Source organism: Scyliorhinus torazame, chromosome 4 (assembly GCF_047496885.1).
Source record: "Scyliorhinus torazame isolate Kashiwa2021f chromosome 4, sScyTor2.1, whole genome shotgun sequence".
Taxonomy (NCBI): Eukaryota; Metazoa; Chordata; class Chondrichthyes; order Carcharhiniformes; family Scyliorhinidae; genus Scyliorhinus; species Scyliorhinus torazame.
The window spans coordinates 83,914,203-83,934,844 of NC_092710.1; the positions used below are offsets into that span (position 1 = coordinate 83,914,203).

The window sequence follows — 20,642 nt, forward strand, 5'->3', positions numbered from 1 at the left end:
ACGATTGTATTTGGACTGAGTGGAGCGACGATTGTATTTGGACTGAGTGGAGCGACGATTGTATTTGGATTGAGTGGAGCGAAGATTGTATTTGGACTGAGTGGAGCGACGATTGTACTTGGATTTAGTGGAGCGACGATTGTATTTGGATTGAGTGGAGCGACGATTGTGTTTGGATTTAGTGGAGCGACGATTCATTTGGACTGAGTGGAGCGACGATTGTATTTGGATTGAGTGGAGCGACGATTGTATTTGGACTGAGTGGAGCGACGACTGTATTTGGCCTGAGTGGATGACGATTGTATTTGGATTGAGCAGAGCGACGATTGTATTTGGATTGAGTGGAGTGACGATTGTATTTGGACTGAGTGGAGCGACGATTGTATTTGGACTGAGCGGAGCGACGACTGTATTTGGACTGAGTGGAGCGACGATTGTATTTGGACTGAGTGGAGCGACGATTGTATTTGGATTGAGTTGGGCGACGACTGTATTTGGACTGAGTGGAGCGACGATTGTATTTGGACTGAGTGGAGCGACGATTGTATTTGGACTGAGTGGAGCGACGATTGTATTTGGACTGAGTGGAGCGACGATTGTATTTGGATTTAGTGGAGCGACGATTGTATTTGGATTGAGTGGAGCGACGATTGTATTTGGACTGAGTGGAGCGACGATTGTATTTGGACTGAGTGGAGTGACGATTGTATTTGGACTGAGTGGAGCGACGATTGTATTTGGACTGAGTGGAGTGACGATTGTATTTGGACTGAGTGGAGCGACGATTGTATTTGGACTGAGGGGAGCGACGATTGTATTTGGACTGAGTGGAGTGACGATTGTATTTGGATTGAGTGGAGCGACGATTGTGTTTGGATTTAGTGGAGCGACGATTCATTTGGACTGAGTGGAGCGACGATTGTATTTGGATTGAGTGGAGCGAAGGCTGTATTTGGACTGAGTGGAGCGACGATTGTATTTGGACTGAGTGGAGCGAAGATTGTATTTGGACTGAGTGGAGCGACGATTGTACTTGGATTTAGTGGAGCGACGATTGTATTTGGATTGAGTGGAGCGACGATTGTGTTTGGATTTAGTGGAGCGACGATTCATTTGGACTGAGTGGAGCGACGATTGTATTTGGACTGAGTGGAGCGACGACTGTATTTGGCCTGAGTGGATGACGATTGTATTTGGATTGAGCGGAGCGACGATTGTATTTGGATTGAGTGGAGTGACGATTGTATTTGGACTGAGGGGAGCGACGATTGTATTTGGATTGAGTGGAGTGACGATTGTATTTGGACTGAGTGGAGCGACGATTGTATTTGGACTGAGCGGAGCGACGACTGTATTTGGACTGAGTGGAGCGACGATTGTATTTGGACTGAGTGGAGCGACGATTGTATTTGGATTGAGTTGGGCGACGACTGTATTTGGACTGAGTGGAGCGACGATTGTATTTGGACTGAGTGGAGCGACGATTGTATTTGGACTGAGTGGAGCGACAATTGTATTTGGACTGAGTGGAGCGACGATTGTATTTGGATTGAGTGGAGTGACGATTGTATTTGGACTGAGTGGAGCGACGATTGTATTTGGACTGAGTGGAGCGACGATTGTATTTGGACTGAGTGGAGTGACGATTGTATTTGGATTGAGTGGAGCGACGATTGTATTTGGATTGAGTGGAGCGACGATTGTATTTGGACTGAGTGGAGCGACGATTGTATTTGGACTGAGTGGAGTGACGATTGTATTTGGATTGAGTGGAGTGACGATTGTATTTGGACTGAGTGGAGCGACGATTGTATTTGGACTGAGTGGAGTGACGATTGTATTTGGACTGAGTGGAGCGACGATTGTATTTGGACTGAGTGGAGCGACGATTGTATTTGGACTGAGTGGAGTGACGATTGTATTTGGATTGAGTGGAGCGACGATTGTATTTGGACTGAGTGGAGTGACGATTGTATTTGGACTGAGTGGAGCGACGATTGTATTTGGATTGAGTGGAGCGACGATTCATTTGGACTGAGTGGAGCGACGATTGTATTTGGATTGAGTGGAGCGACGATTGTATTTGGACTGAATGGAGCGACGATTGGATTTGGATTGAGTGGAGCGACGATTGTGTTTGGATTTAGTGGAGCGACGATTGTGTTTGGATTTAGTGGAGCGACGATTGTATTTGGACTGAGTGGAGCGACGATTGTATTTGGATTGAGTGGAGCGACGATTGTGTTTGGATTTAGTGGAGCGACGATTCATTTGGACTGAGGGGAGTGACGATTGTATTTGGATTGAGTGGAGCTACGATTGTATTTGGACTGAATGGAGCGACGATTGTATTTGGACTGAGTGGAGCGGCGATTGTGTTTGGATTTAGTGGAGCGACGATTGTATTTGGATTGAGTGGAGCGACGATTGTATTTGGATTGAGTGGAGCTACGATTGTATTTGGACTGAATGGAGCGACGATTGTATTTGGACTGAGCAGAGTGATGATTGTATTTGGACTGAGTGGAGTGACGATTGTATTTGGACTGAGTTGATTGACGATTGTATTTGGACTGAGTGGAGCGACGATTGTATTTGGATTGAGTGGAGCAATGATTGTATTTGGACTGAGTTAGGCTACGACTGTATTTGGACTGAGTAGAGTGACGATTGTATTTGGACTGAGTGGAGTGACGATTGTATTTGGATTGAGTGGAGCGACAATTGAATTTGGACTGAGTGGAGCGACGATTGTATTTGGACTGAATGGAGCGACGATTGTATTTGGACTGAGCAGAGTGATGATTGTATTTGGACTGAGTGGAGTGACGATTGTATTTGCACTGTGGGGAGCGATGATTGTATCTGGACTGAGTGGAGCGACGATTGTATTTGGACTGAATGGAGCAATGATTGTATTTGGACTGAGTTAGACTACGACTGTATTTGGACTGAGTAGAGTGACGATTGTATTTGGACTGAGTGGAGCGACGATTGAATTTGGACTGGGTGGAGTGACGATTGTATTTGGATTGAGTGGAGAGACGATTGTATCTGGACTGAATGGAGCGATGATTGTATTTGCTCTCAGTTAGGCTACGACTGTATTTGGACTGAGTAGAGTGACGATTGTATTTGGACTGAGTGGAGCGACGAATGTATTTGGACTGAGGGGAGCCACGATTTTATTTAGACTGAGTGGAGCGACGATTGTATTTTTACTGATTGGAGCGATGATTGTATTTGGATTGAGTGGAGCGATGATTGTATTTGGACTGAGTGGAGTGATGATTGTATTTGGACTGAGCAGAGCGACAATTCTATTTGGATTGAGTAGAGCGATGATTGTATTTGGACTGAGTGGAGTGATGATTGTATTTGGACTGAGCGGAGCGACAATTGCATTTGGAATGAGTGGAGCGACGATTGTATTTGGACTGCGTGGAGTGACGATTGTATATGGACTGAGCGGAGCGATGATTGTATTTGGACTGAGTGGAGCGACGATTGTATTTGGACTGAGTGGACCGAAGATTGTATTTGGACTGAGCGGAGCGACGATTGTGTTTGGACTGAGTGGAGCGACGATTGTATTTGGATTGAGTGGAGCGACGATTGTACTTGGACTGAGTTGATTGACGATTGTATTTGGACTGAGTGGAGCGACGATTGTATTTGGATTGAGTGGAGCGACGATTGTATTTGGAATGAGTGGAGCGACGATTGTATTTGGACTGAGTGGAGTGACGATTGTATTTGGACTGAGTGGAGCGACGATTGTATTTGGATTGAGTGGAGCGACGATTGTATTTGGACTGAGTGGAGTGACAATTGTATTTGGATTGAGTGAAGCGACGATTGTATTTGGAATGAGTGGAGCGACGATTGTATTTGGATTGAGTGGAGCGACGATTGTATTTGGATTGAGTGGAGCGACGATTGTATTTGGACTGAGTGGAGCGACGATTGTATTTGTACTGAGTGGAGCGACGATTGTATTTGGACTAAGCGGAGCGATGATTTTATTTTGATTGAGTGAAGCGACGATTGTATTTGGAATGAGTGGAGCGACGATTGGATTTGGATTGAGTGGAGCGACGATTGTATTTGGATTGAGTGGAGCGACGATTGTATTTGGACTGAGTTGATTGACGATTGTATTAGGACTGAGCGGAGCGACGATTGTATTTGGATTGAGTGGAGTGACGATTGTATTTGGACTGAGTTGATTGACGATTGTATTTGGACGGTGTTGGGCGACGACTGTATTTGGACTGAGTGGATGACGATTGTATTTGGATTGAGTGGAGCGACAATTGTATTTGGACTGAGTGGAGTGACGATTGTATTTGGACTGTGTTGGGCGACGACTGTATTTGGACTGAGTGGAGTGACGATTGTATTTGGACTGAGTGGATGACGATTGTATTTGGATTGAGTGGAGCGACGATTGTATTTGGACTGAGTGGAGCGACGATTGCATTTGGATTTAGTGGAGCGACGATTCATTTGGACTGAGTGGAGCGACGATTGTATTTGGACTGAGTGGAGCGACGATTATATTTGGACTGAGTGGAGCGACGATTGTATTTGGAATGAGTGGAGCGACGATTGTATTTGGACTGAGTGGAGCGACGATTGTATTTGGACTGAGAGGAGCGACGATTGTATTTGGATTGAGTGGAGCGACGAATGTATTTGGATTGAGCGGAGCGACGATTGTATTTGGACTGAGTGCAGCGACGATTGTATTTGGACTAAGCGGAGCGATGATTTTATTTTGATTGAGTGGAGCGACGATTGTACTTGGACTGAGTGGAGCGACGATTGTATTTGGACTGAGTGGAGTGACGCTTGTATTTGGACTGAGCGGAGCGACGATTGTATTTGGACTGAGCGAAGCGGTGATTTTATTTGGACTGTGTGGAGCGACGATTGTATTTGGACTGAGTGGACCGAAGATTGTATTTGGACTGAGTGGAGCGACGATTGTATTTTGACTGAATGGAGCGACGATTGTATGTGGATTGAGTGGAGCGAAGATTGTATTTGGATTGATTGGAGCGACGATTGTATTTGGACTGAGTGGAGCGACGATTGTATATGGATTGATTGGAGCGACAATTGTACTTGGACTGAGTGGAGCGACGATTGTTTTTGGACTGAGTGGAGTGACGCTTGTATTTGGACTGAGTGGAGCGACGATTGTATTTGGACTGAGTGGAGCGCCGATTGTATTTGGATTGATTGGAGCGACGATTGTATTTGGATTGATTGGAGCGACGATTGTATTTGGACTGAGTGGAGCGACGATTGTATTTGGACTGAGTGGAGCGACGATTGTATATGGATTGATTGGAGCGACGAATGTACTTGGACTGAATGGAGTGACGATTGTATTTGGACTGAGTGGAGCGACGATTGTATTTGGACTGAGTGGAGCGCCGATTGTATTTGGATTGAGTGGAGTGACGATTATATTTGGACTGAGCGGAGCGACGATTGTATTTGGACTGAGTGGAGCGACGATTGTATTTGGACTGAGTGGAGCGACGATTGTATTTGGACTGAGTGGAGTGACGATTGTATTTGGACTGAGTGGAGCGACGATTGTATTTGGACTGAGTGGAGCGACAATTGTATTTGGACTGAGTGGAGCGATGATTGTATTCGGACTGAGTGGAGCGACGATTGTATTTGGACTGAGTGGACCGAAGATTGTATTTGGACTGAGTGGACCGAAGATTGTATTTGGACTGAGTGGAGCGACGATTGTATTTGGACTGAATGGAGCGACGATTGTATGTGGATTGAGTGGAGCGACGATTGTATTTGGACTGAGGGGAGTGACGATTGTATTTGGACTAAGCGGAGCGATGATTTTATTTTGATTGAGTGGAGCGACGATTGTACTTGGACTGAGTGGAGCGACGATTGTATTTGGACTGAGCGGAGCGACGATTGTATTTGGACTGAGCGAAGCGGTGATTTTATTTGGACTGAGTGGAGCGACGATTGTATTTGGACTGAGTGGACCGAAGATTGTATTTGGACTGAGTGGAGCGACGATTGTATTTGGACTGAATGGAGCGACGATTGTATGTGGATTGAGTGGAGCGACGATTGTATTTGGACTGAGGGGAGTGACGATTGTATTTGGATTGAGTGGAGCTACGATTGTATTTGGACTGAATGGAGCGACGATTGTATGTGGATTGAGTGGAGCGACGATTGTATTTGGACTGAGTGGAGCGACGATTGTATTTGGACTGAATGGAGCGACGATTGTATGTGGATTGAGTGGAGCGACGATTGTATTTGGATTGATTGGAGCGACGATTGTATTTGGACTGAGTGGAGCGACGATTGTATATGGATTGATTGGAGCGACGATTGTACTTGGACTGAGTGGAGCGACGATTGTATTGGGACTGAGTGGAGCGATGATTGTATTCGGACTGAGTGGAGTGACGATTGTATTTGGACTGAGCGAAGCGGTGATTTTATTTGGACTGAGTGGAGCGACGATTGTATTTGGACTGAGTGGACCGAAGATTGTATTTGGACTGAGTGGAGCGACGATTGTATTTGGACTGAATGGAGCGACGATTGTATGTGGATTGAGTGGAGCGACGATTGTATTTGGACTGAGGGGAGTGACGATTGTATTTGGATTGAGTGGAGCTACGATTGTATTTGGACTGAGTGGAGCGACGATTGTATTTGGACTGAGTGGAGCGACGATTGTATTTGGACTGAGCGGAGCTACGATTGTATTTGGACTGAATGGAGCGACGATTGTATTTGGACTGAGTGGAGCGACAATTGAATTTGGTCTGAGTGGAGCGGCGATTGTATTTGGACTGAGTGGAGTGACGATTGTATTTGGACTGAGTGGAGCGACAATTGAATTTGGACTGAGTGGAGCGGCGATTGTATTTGGACTGAGTGGAGTGACGATTGTATTTGGACTGAGCGGAGCGACGATTGTATTTGGACTGAGTGGAGTGACGATTGTATTTGGACTGAACGGAGCGACGATTGTATTTGGACTGAGTGGAGTGACGATTGTATTTGGACTGAGTGGAGCGACGATTGTATTTGGACTGAGTGGAGTGACGATTGTATTTGGACTGAGTGGAGCGACGATTGTATTTGGACTGAGGGGAGTGACGATTGTATTTGGATTGAGTGGAGCTACGATTGTATTTGGACTGAATGGAGCGACGATTGTATTTGGACTGAGTGGAGCGACAATTGAATTTGGACTGAGTGGAGCGGCGATTGTATTTGGACTGAGCAGAGTGATGATTGTATTTGGACTCAGTGGAGTGACGATTGTATTTGGACTGAGCGGAGCGACGATTGTATTTGCATTGTGGGGAGCGATGATTGTATCTGGACTGAGTGGAGCGACGATTGTATTTGGACTGAATGGAGCAATGATTGTATTTGGACTGAGTTAGGCTACGACTGTATTTGGACTGAGTAGAGTGACGATTGTATTTGGACTGAGTGGAGCGACGATTGAATTTGGACTGAGTGGAGTGACGATTGTATTTGGATTGAGTGGAGCGACGATTGTATCTGGACTGAATGGAGCGATGATTGTATTTGCTCTCAGTTAGGCTACGACTGTATTTGGACTGAGTAGAGTGACGATTGTATTTGGACTGAGTGGAGCGACGATTGAATTTGTACTGAGTGGAGTGACGATTGTATTTGGACTGAGCGGAGCGACAATTGCATTTGGAATGAGTGGAGCGACGATTGTATTTGGACTGCGTGGAGTGACGATTGTATATGGACTGAGCGGAGCGATGATTGTATTTGGACTGAGTGGAGCGACGATTGTATTTGGACTGAGTGGACCGAAGATTGTATTTGGACTGAGCGGAGCGACGATTGTGTTTGGACTGAGTGGAGCGACGATTGTATTTGGATTGAGTGGAGCGACGATTGTACTTGGACTGAGTTGATTGACGATTGTATTTGGACTGAGTGGAGCGACGATTGTATTTGGATTGAGTGGAGCGACGATTGTATTTGGAATGAGTGGAGCGACGATTGTATTTGGACTGAGTGGAGTGACGAATGTATTTGGACTGAGTGGAGCGACGATTGTATTTGGATTGAGTGGAGCGACGATTGTATTTGGACTGAGTGGAGTGACGATTGTATTTGGATTGAGTGAAGCGACGATTGTATTTGGAATGAGTGGAGCGACGATTGTATTTGGATTGAGTGGAGCGACGATTGTATTTGGATTGAGTGGAGCGACGATTGTATTTGGACTGAGTGGAGCGACGATTTTATTTGTATTGAGTGGAGCGACGATTGTATTTGGACTAAGCGGAGCGATGATTTTATTTTGATTGAGTGAAGCGACGATTGTATTTGGAATGAGTGGAGCGACGATTGGATTTGGATTGAGTGGAGCGACGATTGTATTTGGATTGAGTGGAGCGACGATTGTATTTGGACTGAGTTGATTGACGATTGTATTTGGACTGAGCGGAGCGACGATTGTATTTGGATTGAGTGGAGTGACGATTGTATTTGGACTGAGTTGATTGACGATTGTATTTGGACTGTGTTGGGCGACGACTGTATTTGGACTGAGTGGATGACGATTGTATTTGGATTGAGTGGAGCGACAATTGTATTTGGACTGAGTGGAGTGACGATTGTATTTGGACTGTGTTGGGCGACGACTGTATTTGGACTGAGTGGAGTGACGATTGTATTTGGACTGAGTGGATGACGATTGTATTTGGATTGAGTGGAGCGACGATTGTATTTGGACTGAGTGGAGCGACGATTGCATTTGGATTTAGTGGAGCGACGATTCATTTGGACTGAGTGGAGCGACGATTGTATTTGGACTGAGTGGAGCGACGATTATATTTGGACTGAGTGGAGCGACGATTGTATTTGGAATGAGTGGAGCGACGATTGTATTTGGACTGAGTGGAGCGACGATTGTATTTGGACTGAGAGGAGCGACGATTGTATTTGGATTGAGTGGAGCGACGAATGTATTTGGATTGAGCGGAGCGACGATTGTATTTGGACTGAGTGCAGCGACGATTGTATTTGGACTAAGCGGAGCGATGATTTTATTTTGATTGAGTGGAGCGACGATTGTACTTGGACTGAGTGGAGCGACGATTGTATTTGGACTGAGTGGAGTGACGCTTGTATTTGGACTGAGCGGAGCGACGATTGTATTTGGACTGAGCGAAGCGGTGATTTTATTTGGACTGAGTGGAGCGACGATTGTATTTGGACTGAGTGGACCGAAGATTGTATTTGGACTGAGTGGAGCGACGATTGTATTTGGACTGAATGGAGCGACGATTGTATGTGGATTGAGTGGAGCGACGATTGTATTTGGATTGATTGGAGCGACGATTGTATTTGGACTGAGTGGAGCGACGATTGTATATGGATTGATTGGAGCGACGATTGTACTTGGACTGAGTGGAGCGACGATTGTTTTTGGACTGAGTGGAGTGACGCTTGTATTTGGACTGAGTGGAGCGACGATTGTATTTGGACTGAGTGGAGCGCCGATTGTATTTGGATTGATTGGAGCGACGATTGTATTTGGATTGATTGGAGCGACGATTGTATTTGGACTGAGTGGAGCGACGATTGTATTTGGACTGAGGGGACCGAAGATTGTATTTGGACTGAGTGGAGCGACGATTGTATTTGGACTGAATGGAGCGACGATTGTATGTGGATTGAGTGGAGCGACGATTGTATTTGGATTGATTGGAGTGACGCTTGTATTTGGACTGAGTGGAGCGACGATTGTATTTGGACTGAGTGGAGCGCCGATTGTATTTGGATTGATTGGAGCGACGATTGTATTTGGACTGAGTTGATTGACGATTGTATTTGGACTGAGCGGAGCGACGATTGTATTTGGATTGAGTGGAGTGACGATTGTATTTGGACTGAGTTGATTGACGATTGTATTTGGACTGTGTTGGGCGACGACTGTATTTGGACTGAGTGGATGACGATTGTATTTGGATTGAGTGGAGCGACAATTGTATTTGGACTGAGTGGAGTGACGATTGTATTTGGACTGTGTTGGGCGACGACTGTATTTGGACTGAGTGGAGTGACGATTGTATTTGGACTGAGTGGATGACGATTGTATTTGGATTGAGTGGAGCGACGATTGTATTTGGACTGAGTGGAGCGACGATTGCATTTGGATTTAGTGGAGCGACGATTCATTTGGACTGAGTGGAGCGACGATTGTATTTGGACTGAGTGGAGCGACGATTATATTTGGACTGAGTGGAGCGACGATTGTATTTGGAATGAGTGGAGCGACGATTGTATTTGGACTGAGTGGAGCGACGATTGTATTTGGACTGAGAGGAGCGACGATTGTATTTGGATTGAGTGGAGCGACGAATGTATTTGGATTGAGTGGAGCGACGATTGTATTTGGACTGAGTGCAGCGACGATTGTATTTGGACTAAGCGGAGCGATGATTTTATTTTGATTGAGTGGAGCGACGATTGTACTTGGACTGAGTGGAGCGACGATTGTATTTGGACTGAGTGGAGTGACGCTTGTATTTGGACTGAGCGGAGCGACGATTGTATTTGGACTGAGCGAAGCGGTGATTTTATTTGGACTGAGTGGAGCGACGATTGTATTTGGACTGAGTGGACCGAAGATTGTATTTGGACTGAGTGGAGCGACGATTGTATTTGGACTGAATGGAGCGACGATTGTATGTGGATTGAGTGGAGCGACGATTGTATTTGGATTGATTGGAGCGACGATTGTATTTGGACTGAGTGGAGCGACGATTGTATATGGATTGATTGGAGCGACGATTGTACTTGGACTGAGTGGTGCGACGATTGTTTTTGGACTGAGTGGAGTGACGCTTGTATTTGGACTGAGTGGAGCGACGATTGTATTTGGACTGAGTGGAGCGCCGATTGTATTTGGATTGATTGGAGCGACGATTGTATTTGGATTGATTGGAGCGACGATTGTATTTGGACTGAGTGGAGCGACGATTGTATTTGGACTGAGTGGAGCGCCGATTGTATATGGATTGATTGGAGCGACGATTGTACTTGGACTGAATGGAGTGACGATTGTATTTGGACTGAGTGGAGCGACGATTGTATTTGGACTGAGTGGAGCGCCGATTGTATTTGGATTGAGTGGAGTGACGATTGTATTTGGACTGAGCGGAGCGACGATTGTATTTGGACTGAGTGGAGCGACGATTGTATTTGGACTGAGTGGAGCGACGATTGTATTTGGACTGAGTGGGGTGACGATTGTATTTGGACTGAGTGGAGCGACGATTGTATTTGGACTGAGTGGAGCGACGATTGTATTTGGACTGAGTGGAGCGATGATTGTATATGGATTGATTGGAGCGACGATTGTACTTGGACTGAGTGGAGCGACGATTGTTTTTGGACTGAGTGGAGTGACGCTTGTATTTGGACTGAGTGGAGCGACGATTGTATTTGGACTGAGTGGAGCGCCGATTGTATTTGGATTGATTGGAGCGACGATTGTATTTGGATTGATTGGAGCGACGATTGTATTTGGACTGAGTGGAGCGACGATTGTATTTGGACTGAGTGGAGCGACGATTGTATATGGATTGATTGGAGCGACGATTGTACTTGGACTGAATGGAGTGACGATTGTATTTGGACTGAGTGGAGCGACGATTGTATTTGGACTGAGTGGAGCGCCGATTGTATTTGGATTGAGTGGAGTGACGATTGTATTTGGACTGAGCGGAGCGACGATTGTATTTGGACTGAGTGGAGCGACGATTGTATTTGGACTGAGTGGAGCGACGATTGTATTTGGACTGAGTGGGGTGACGATTGTATTTGGACTGAGTGGAGCGACGATTGTATTTGGACTGAGTGGAGCGACGATTGTATTTGGACTGAGTGGAGCGATGATTGTATTCGGACTGAGTGGAGCGACGATTGTATTTGGACTGAGTGGACCGAAGATTGTATTTGGACTGAGTGGACCGAAGATTGTATTTGGACTGAGTGGAGCGACGATTGTATTTGGACTGAATGGAGCGACGATTGTATGTGGATTGAGTGGAGCGACGATTGTATTTGGACTGAGGGGAGTGACGATTGTATTTGGACTAAGCGGAGCGATGATTTTATTTTGATTGAGTGGAGCGACGATTGTACTTGGACTGAGTGGAGCGACGATTGTATTTGGACTGAGCGGAGCGACGATTGTATTTGGACTGAGCGAAGCGGTGATTTTATTTGAACTGAGTGGAGCGACGATTGTATTTGGACTGAGTGGACCGAAGATTGTATTTGGACTGAGTGGAGCGACGATTGTATTTGGACTGAATGGAGCGACAATTGTATGTGGATTGAGTGGAGCGACGATTGTATTTGGACTGAGGGGAGTGACGATTGTATTTGGATTGAGTGGAGCTACGATTGTATATGGATTGATTGGAGCGACGATTGTACTTGGACTGAGTGGAGCGACGATTGTTTTTGGACTGAGTGGAGTGACGCTTGTATTTGGACTGAGTGGAGCGACGATTGTATTTGGACTGAGTGGAGCGCCGATTGTATTTGGATTGATTGGAGCGACGATTGTATTTGGATTGATTGGAGCGACGATTGTATTTGGACTGAGTGGAGCGACGATTGTATTTGGACTGAGTGGAGCGACGATTGTATATGGATTGATTGGAGCGACGATTGTACTTGGACTGAATGGAGTGACGATTGTATTTGGACTGAGTGGAGCGACGATTGTATTTGGACTGAGTGGAGCGCCGATTGTATTTGGATTGAGTGGAGTGACGATTGTATTTGGACTGAGCGGAGCGACGATTGTATTTGGACTGAGTGGAGCGACGATTGTATTTGGACTGAGTGGAGCGACGATTGTATTTGGACTGAGTGGAGTGACGATTGTATTTGGACTGAGTGGAGCGACGATTGTATTTGGACTGAGTGGAGCGACGATTGTATTTGGACTGAGTGGAGCGATGATTGTATTCGGACTGAGTGGAGCGACGATTGTATTTGGACTGAGTGGACCGAAGATTGTATTTGGACTGAGTGGACCGAAGATTGTATTTGGACTGAGTGGAGCGACGATTGTATTTGGACTGAATGGAGCGACGATTGTATGTGGATTGAGTGCAGCGACGATTGTATTTGGACTGAGGGGAGTGACGATTGTATTTGGACTAAGCGGAGCGATGATTTTATTTTGATTGAGTGGAGCGACGATTGTACTTGGACTGAGTGGAGCGACGATTGTATTTGGACTGAGCGGAGCGACGATTGTATTTGGACTGAGCGAAGCGGTGATTTTATTTGGACTGAGTGGAGCGACGATTGTATTTGGACTGAGTGGACCGAAGATTGTATTTGGACTGAGTGGAGCGACGATTGTATTTGGACTGAATGGAGCGACGATTGTATGTGGATTGAGTGGAGCGACGATTGTATTTGGACTGAGGGGAGTGACGATTGTATTTGGATTGAGTGGAGCTACGATTGTATTTGGACTGAATGGAGCGACGATTGTATGTGGATTGAGTGGAGCGACGATTGTATTTGGACTGAGTGGAGCGACGATTGTATTTGGACTGAATGGAGCGACGATTGTATGTGGATTGAGTGGAGCGACGATTGTATTGGGACTGAGTGGAGCGATGATTGTATTCGGACTGAGTGGAGTGACGATTGTATTTGGACTGAGCGAAGCGGTAATTTTATTTGGACTGAGTGGAGCGACGATTGTATTTGGACTGAGTGGACCGAAGATTGTTTTTGGACTGAGTGGAGCGACGATTGTATTTGGACTGAATGGAGCGACGATTGTATATGGATTGAGTGGAGCGACGATTGTATTTGGACTGAGGGGAGTGACGATTGTATTTGGATTGAGTGGAGCTACGATTGTATTTGGACTGAATGGAGCGACGATTGTATTTGGACTGAGTGGAGCGACGATTGTATTTGGACTGAATGGAGCGACGATTGTATGTGGATTGAGTGGAGCGACGATTGTATTTGGACTGAGGGGAGTGACGATTGTATTTGGATTGAGTGGAGCTACGATTGTATTTGGACTGAATGGAGCGACGATTGTATGTGGATTGAGTGGAGCGACGATTGTATTTGGACTGAGTGGAGCGACGATTGTATTTGGACTGAATGGAGCGACGATTGTATGTGGATTGAGTGGAGCGACGATTGTATTTGGATTGATTGGAGCGACGATTGTATTTGGACTGAGTGGAGCGACGATTGTATATGGATTGATTGGAGCGACGATTGTACTTGGACTGAGTGGAGCGACGATTGTATTGGGACTGAGTGGAGCGATGATTGTATTCGGACTGAGTGGAGTGACGATTGTATTTGGACTGAGCGAAGCGGTGATTTTATTTGGACTGAGTGGAGCGACGATTGTATTTGGACTGAGTGGACCGAAGATTGTATTTGGACTGAGTGGAGCGACGATTGTATTTGGACTGAATGGAGCGACGATTGTATGTGGATTGAGTGGAGCGACGATTGTATTTGGACTGAGGGGAGTGACGATTGTATTTGGATTGAGTGGAGCTACGATTGTATTTGGACTGAATGGAGCGACGATTGTATTTGGACTGAGTGGAGCGACAATTGAATTTGGACTGAGTGGAGCGGCGATTGTATTTGGACTGAGTGGAGTGACGATTGTATTTGGACTGAGTGGAGCGACAATTGAATTTGGACTGAGTGGAGCGGCGATTGTATTTGGACTGAGTGGAGTGACGATTGTATTTGGACTGAGCTGAGCGACGATTGTATTTGGACTGAGTGGAGTGACGATTGTATTTGGACTGAGTGGAGCGACGATTGTATTTGGACTGAGTGGAGTGACGATTGTATTTGGACTGAGTGGAGCGACAATTGTATTTGGACTGAGTGGAGCGACGATTGTATTTGGACTGAGTGGAGTGACGATTGTATTTGGACTGAGTGGAGTGACGATTGTATTTGGACTGAGTGGAGCGACGATTCTATTTGGACTGAGTGGAGTGACGATTGTATTTGGACTGAGTGGAGCGACGATTGTATTTGGACTGAGTGGAGCGACGATTGTATTTGGACTGAGGGGAGTGACGATTGTATTTGGATTGAGTGGAGCTACGATTGTATTTGGACTGAATGGAGCGACGATTGTATTTGGATTGAGTGGAGCGACGATTGTATTTGGACTGAGGGGAGTGACGATTGTATTTGGACTGAGTGGAGCGACGATTGTATTTGGACTGAGTGGAGCGATGATTGTATTCGGACTGAGTGGAGCGACGATTGTATTTGGACTGAGTGGACCGAAGATTGTATTTGGACTGAGTGGACCGAAGATTGTATTTGGACTGAGTGGAGCGACGATTGTATTTGGACTGAATGGAGCGACGATTGTATGTGGATTGAGTGCAGCGACGATTGTATTTGGACTGAGGGGAGTGACGATTGTATTTGGACTAAGCGGAGCGATGATTTTATTTTGATTGAGTGGAGCGACGATTGTACTTGGACTGAGTGGAGCGACGATTGTATTTGGACTGAGCGGAGCGACGATTGTATTTGGACTGAGCGAAGCGGTGATTTTATTTGGACTGAGTGGAGCGACGATTGTATTTGGACTGAGTGGACCGAAGATTGTATTTGGACTGAGTGGAGCGACGATTGTATTTGGACTGAATGGAGCGACGATTGTATGTGGATTGAGTGGAGCGACGATTGTATTTGGACTGAGGGGAGTGACGATTGTATTTGGATTGAGTGGAGCTACGATTGTATATGGATTGATTGGAGCGACGATTGTACTTGGACTGAGTGGAGCGACGATTGTTTTTGGACTGAGTGGAGTGACGCTTGTATTTGGACTGAGTGGAGCGACGATTGTATTTGGACTGAGTGGAGCGCCGATTGTATTTGGATTGATTGGAGCGACGATTGTATTTGGATTGATTGGAGCGACGATTGTATTTGGACTGAGTGGAGCGACGATTGTATTTGGACTGAGTGGAGCGACGATTGTATATGGATTGATTGGAGCGACGATTGTACTTGGACTGAATGGAGTGACGATTGTATTTGGACTGAGTGGAGCGACGATTGTATTTGGACTGAGTGGAGCGCCGATTGTATTTGGATTGAGTGGAGTGACGATTGTATTTGGACTGAGCGGAGCGACGATTGTATTTGGACTGAGTGGAGCGACGATTGTATTTGGACTGAGTGGAGCGACGATTGTATTTGGACTGAGTGGAGTGACGATTGTATTTGGACTGAGTGGAGCGACGATTGTATTTGGACTGAGTGGAGCGACGATTGTATTTGGACTGAGTGGAGCGATGATTGTATTCGGACTGAGTGGAGCGACGATTGTATTTGGACTGAGTGGACCGAAGATTGTATTTGGACTGAGTGGACCGAAGATTGTATTTGGACTGAGTGGAGCGACGATTGTATTTGGACTGAATGGAGCGACGATTGTATGTGGATTGAGTGCAGCGACGATTGTATTTGGACTGAGGGGAGTGACGATTGTATTTGGACTAAGCGGAGCGATGATTTTATTTTGATTGAGTGGAGCGACGATTGTACTTGGACTGAGTGGAGCGACGATTGTATTTGGACTGAGCGGAGCGACGATTGTATTTGGACTGAGCGAAGCGGTGATTTTATTTGGACTGAGTGGAGCGACGATTGTATTTGGACTGAGTGGACCGAAGATTGTATTTGGACTGAGTGGAGCGACGATTGTATTTGGACTGAATGGAGCGACGATTGTATGTGGATTGAGTGGAGCGACGATTGTATTTGGACTGAGGGGAGTGACGATTGTATTTGGATTGAGTGGAGCTACGATTGTATTTGGACTGAATGGAGCGACGATTGTATGTGGATTGAGTGGAGCGACGATTGTATTTGGACTGAGTGGAGCGACGATTGTATTTGGACTGAATGGAGCGACGATTGTATGTGGATTGAGTGGAGCGACGATTGTATTTGGATTGATTGGAGCGACGATTGTATTTGGACTGAGTGGAGCGACGATTGTATATGGATTGATTGGAGCGACGATTGTACTTGGACTGAGTGGAGCGACGATTGTATTGGGACTGAGTGGAGCGATGATTGTATTCGGACTGAGTGGAGTGACGATTGTATTTGGACTGAGCGAAGCGGTAATTTTATTTGGACTGAGTGGAGCGACGATTGTATTTGGACTGAGTGGACCGAAGATTGTTTTTGGACTGAGTGGAGCAACGATTGTATTTGGACTGAATGGAGCGACGATTGTATGTGGATTGAGTGGAGCGACGATTGTATTTGGACTGAGGGGAGTGACGATTGTATTTGGATTGAGTGGAGCTACGATTGTATTTGGACTGAATGGAGCGACGATTGTATTTGGACTGAGTGGAGCGACGATTGTATTTGGACTGAATGGAGCGACGATTGTATGTGGATTGAGTGGAGCGACGATTGTATTTGGACTGAGGGGAGTGACGATTGTATTTGGATTGAGTGGAGCTACGATTGTATTTGGACTGAATGGAGCGACGATTGTATGTGGATTGAGTGGAGCGACGATTGTATTTGGACTGAGTGGAGCGACGATTGTATTTGGACTGAATGGAGCGACGATTGTATGTGGATTGAGTGGAGCGACGATTGTATTTGGATTGATTGGAGCGACGATTGTATTTGGACTGAGTGGAGCGACGATTGTATATGGATTGATTGGAGCGACGATTGTACTTGGACTGAGTGGAGCGATGATTGTATTGGGACTGAGTGGAGCGATGATTGTATTCGGACTGAGTGGAGTGACGATTGTATTTGGACTGAGCGAAGCGGTGATTTTATTTGGACTGAGTGGAGCGACGATTGTATTTGGACTGAGTGGACCGAAGATTGTATTTGGACTGAGTGGAGCGACGATTGTATTTGGACTGAATGGAGCGACGATTGTATGTGGATTGAGTGGAGCGACGATTGTATTTGGACTGAGGGGAGTGACGATTGTATTTGGATTGAGTGGAGCTACGATTGTATTTGGACTGAATGGAGCGACGATTGTATTTGGACTGAGTGGAGCGACAATTGAATTTGGACTGAGTGGAGCGGCGATTGTATTTGGACTGAGTGGAGTGACGATTGTATTTGGACTGAGTGGAGCGACAATTGAATTTGGACTGAGTGGAGCGGCGATTGTATTTGGACTGAGTGGAGTGACGATTGTATTTGGACTGAGCGGAGCGACGATTGTATTTGGACTGAGGGGAGTGACGATTATATTTGGACTGAGTGGAGCGACGATTGTATTTGGACTGAGTGGAGCGACGATTGTATTTGGACTGAGTGGAGCGACGATTGTATTTGGACTGAGTGGAGCGACGATTGTATTTGGATTGAGTGGAGCGACGATTATATTTGGACTGAGTGGAGCGACGATTGTATTTGGACTGAGTGGAGCGACGATTGTATTTGGACTGAGTGGAGTGACGATTGTATTTGGAATGAGTGGAGTGACGATTGTATTTGGACTGAATGGAGTGACGATTGTTTTTGGACTGAGTTGATTGACGATTGTATTTGGACTGAGTGGAGCGACGATTGTATTTGGACTGAGTGGAGCGGCGATTTTATTTGGAATGAGTGGAGCGACGATTGTATTTGGACTGAGTGGAGCGACGATTGTATTTGGACTGAGTGGAGCGACGATTGTATTTGGACTGATCGGAGCGACGATTGTATTTGGACTGAGAGGAGTGACGATTGTATTTTGATTGAGCGGAGCGACGATTGTATTTTGATTGAGTGGAGCAACGATTGTATTTGGATTGAGTGGAGCGACAATTGTATTTGGACTGAGTGGAGCGGCGATTGTATTTGGACTGAGTAGGGTGATGATTGTATTCGGACTGAGCGGAGCGACGATTGTATTTGGACTGAGCCGAGCGGTGATTTTATTTGGACTGAGTGGAGCGACGATTGTATTTGGACTGAGTAGAGTGATGATTGTATTTGGATTGAGTGGAGCGACGATTGTATTTGGACTGAGTGGAGCGACGATTGTATTTGGACTAAGCGGAGCGATGATTTTATTTTGATTGAGTTAAGCGACGATTGTATGTGGACTGAGTGGAGCGACGATTGTATTTGGATTGAGTGGAGCGACGATTGTATTTGGATTGAGTGGAGCGACGATTGTATTTGGACTGAGTTGATTGACGATTGTATTTGTACTGAGCGGAGCGACGATTGTATTTGGATTGAGCGGAGTGACGATTGTATTTGGACTGAGTTGAGTGACGATTGTATTTGGACTGAGTGGAGCGACGATTGTATTTGGACTGAGTGGAGCGACGATTGTATTTGGATTGAGTGGAGCGACGATTGTATTTGGACTGAATGGAGCGACGATTGTATTTGGACTGAGTGGAGCGACGATTGTATTTGGACAGAGTGGAGTGACGATTGTATTTGAATTGAGTGGAGTGACGATTGTATTTCGTGTCTTTTGTTGATCATTTTTGAATTTAATAAAGCAGATCTGTTTTGTGACTGCCATGATAATGCTTTGAAGAACCGGCCTTGGATACATGACTACGTGCACACTTCTATGCCACATCATTCTGTGATTCAATTGCCCATTCCATTTCGCAGGTAGCCAATGACCTTGACCTCAAAATTAATCAAGTGGATTTCTACGAGCCTTTTATGGATGAGCCCGACTCCCTACCTGGTAAAACACAAACAGAAAAGGAGATAGTTGATTTTGTTACCAAACACAGAAGGTAAGCTTGGAATTGAAGGTTTCACAATTCAATGGGAGTGTTGGAGAGGGACAGGTCAGCAGGAGATTTACTCTGTATCTAACCACGTGCTGTACCAGTCCTGGGAGTGTTTGATGGGGACAGTGCAGAGGGAGCTTTACTCTGTATCTAACCCCGTGCTGTACCTGTCCTGGGAGTGTTTGATGGGGACAGTGCAGAGGGAGCTTTACTCTGTATCTAACCCCGTGCTGTACCAGTCCTGGGAGTGTTTGATGGGGACAGTGCAGAGGGAGCTTTACTCTGTATCTAACCCCGTGCTGTACCTGTCCTGGGAGTGTTTGATGGGAACAGTGCAGTGGGTGCTTGACTCTGTTTCTAACCCGTGTTGTACCTGTCCTGGGAATGTTTGATGGGGACAGTGTAGAGGGAGCTTTACTCTGTATCTAACCCCATGCTGTACCTGTCCTGTGAGAGTTTGATGAGGACAGTGCAGAGGGAGCTTTACTCTGTATCTAACCATGTGCTGTACCTGTCCTGGGAGTGTTTGATGGGGACAGTGCAGAGGGAGCTTTACTCTGTATCTAACCCCGTGCTGAACCTGTCCTGGGAATGTTTGATGGGGACAGTGCAGAGGGAGCTTTACTCTGTATCTAACGCAGGGCTGTACCTGTCCTGGGAGTGTTTGATGGGGACAGCGCAGAGGGAGCTTTACTCTGTATCTAACCCCGTGCTGAACCTGTCCTGGGAGTGTTTGATGGGGCCAGTGTAGAGGGAGCTTTA

At 46.0% G+C, this 20,642-nt stretch overlaps 1 protein-coding gene across 1 annotated transcript in view; it reads left to right on the top strand.

Moving 5' to 3' along the window:
* LOC140410334 (calsequestrin-1-like) overlaps nt 1-20,642 on the top strand; it is a 161,983-nt gene that overhangs the window by 115,648 nt on the left and 25,693 nt on the right. The window contains exon 6 of the mRNA XM_072498333.1: nt 19,753-19,883. Coding sequence (XP_072354434.1) covers nt 19,753-19,883 — 131 coding nt within the window. The remainder of the gene's footprint in view (nt 1-19,752; nt 19,884-20,642) is intronic.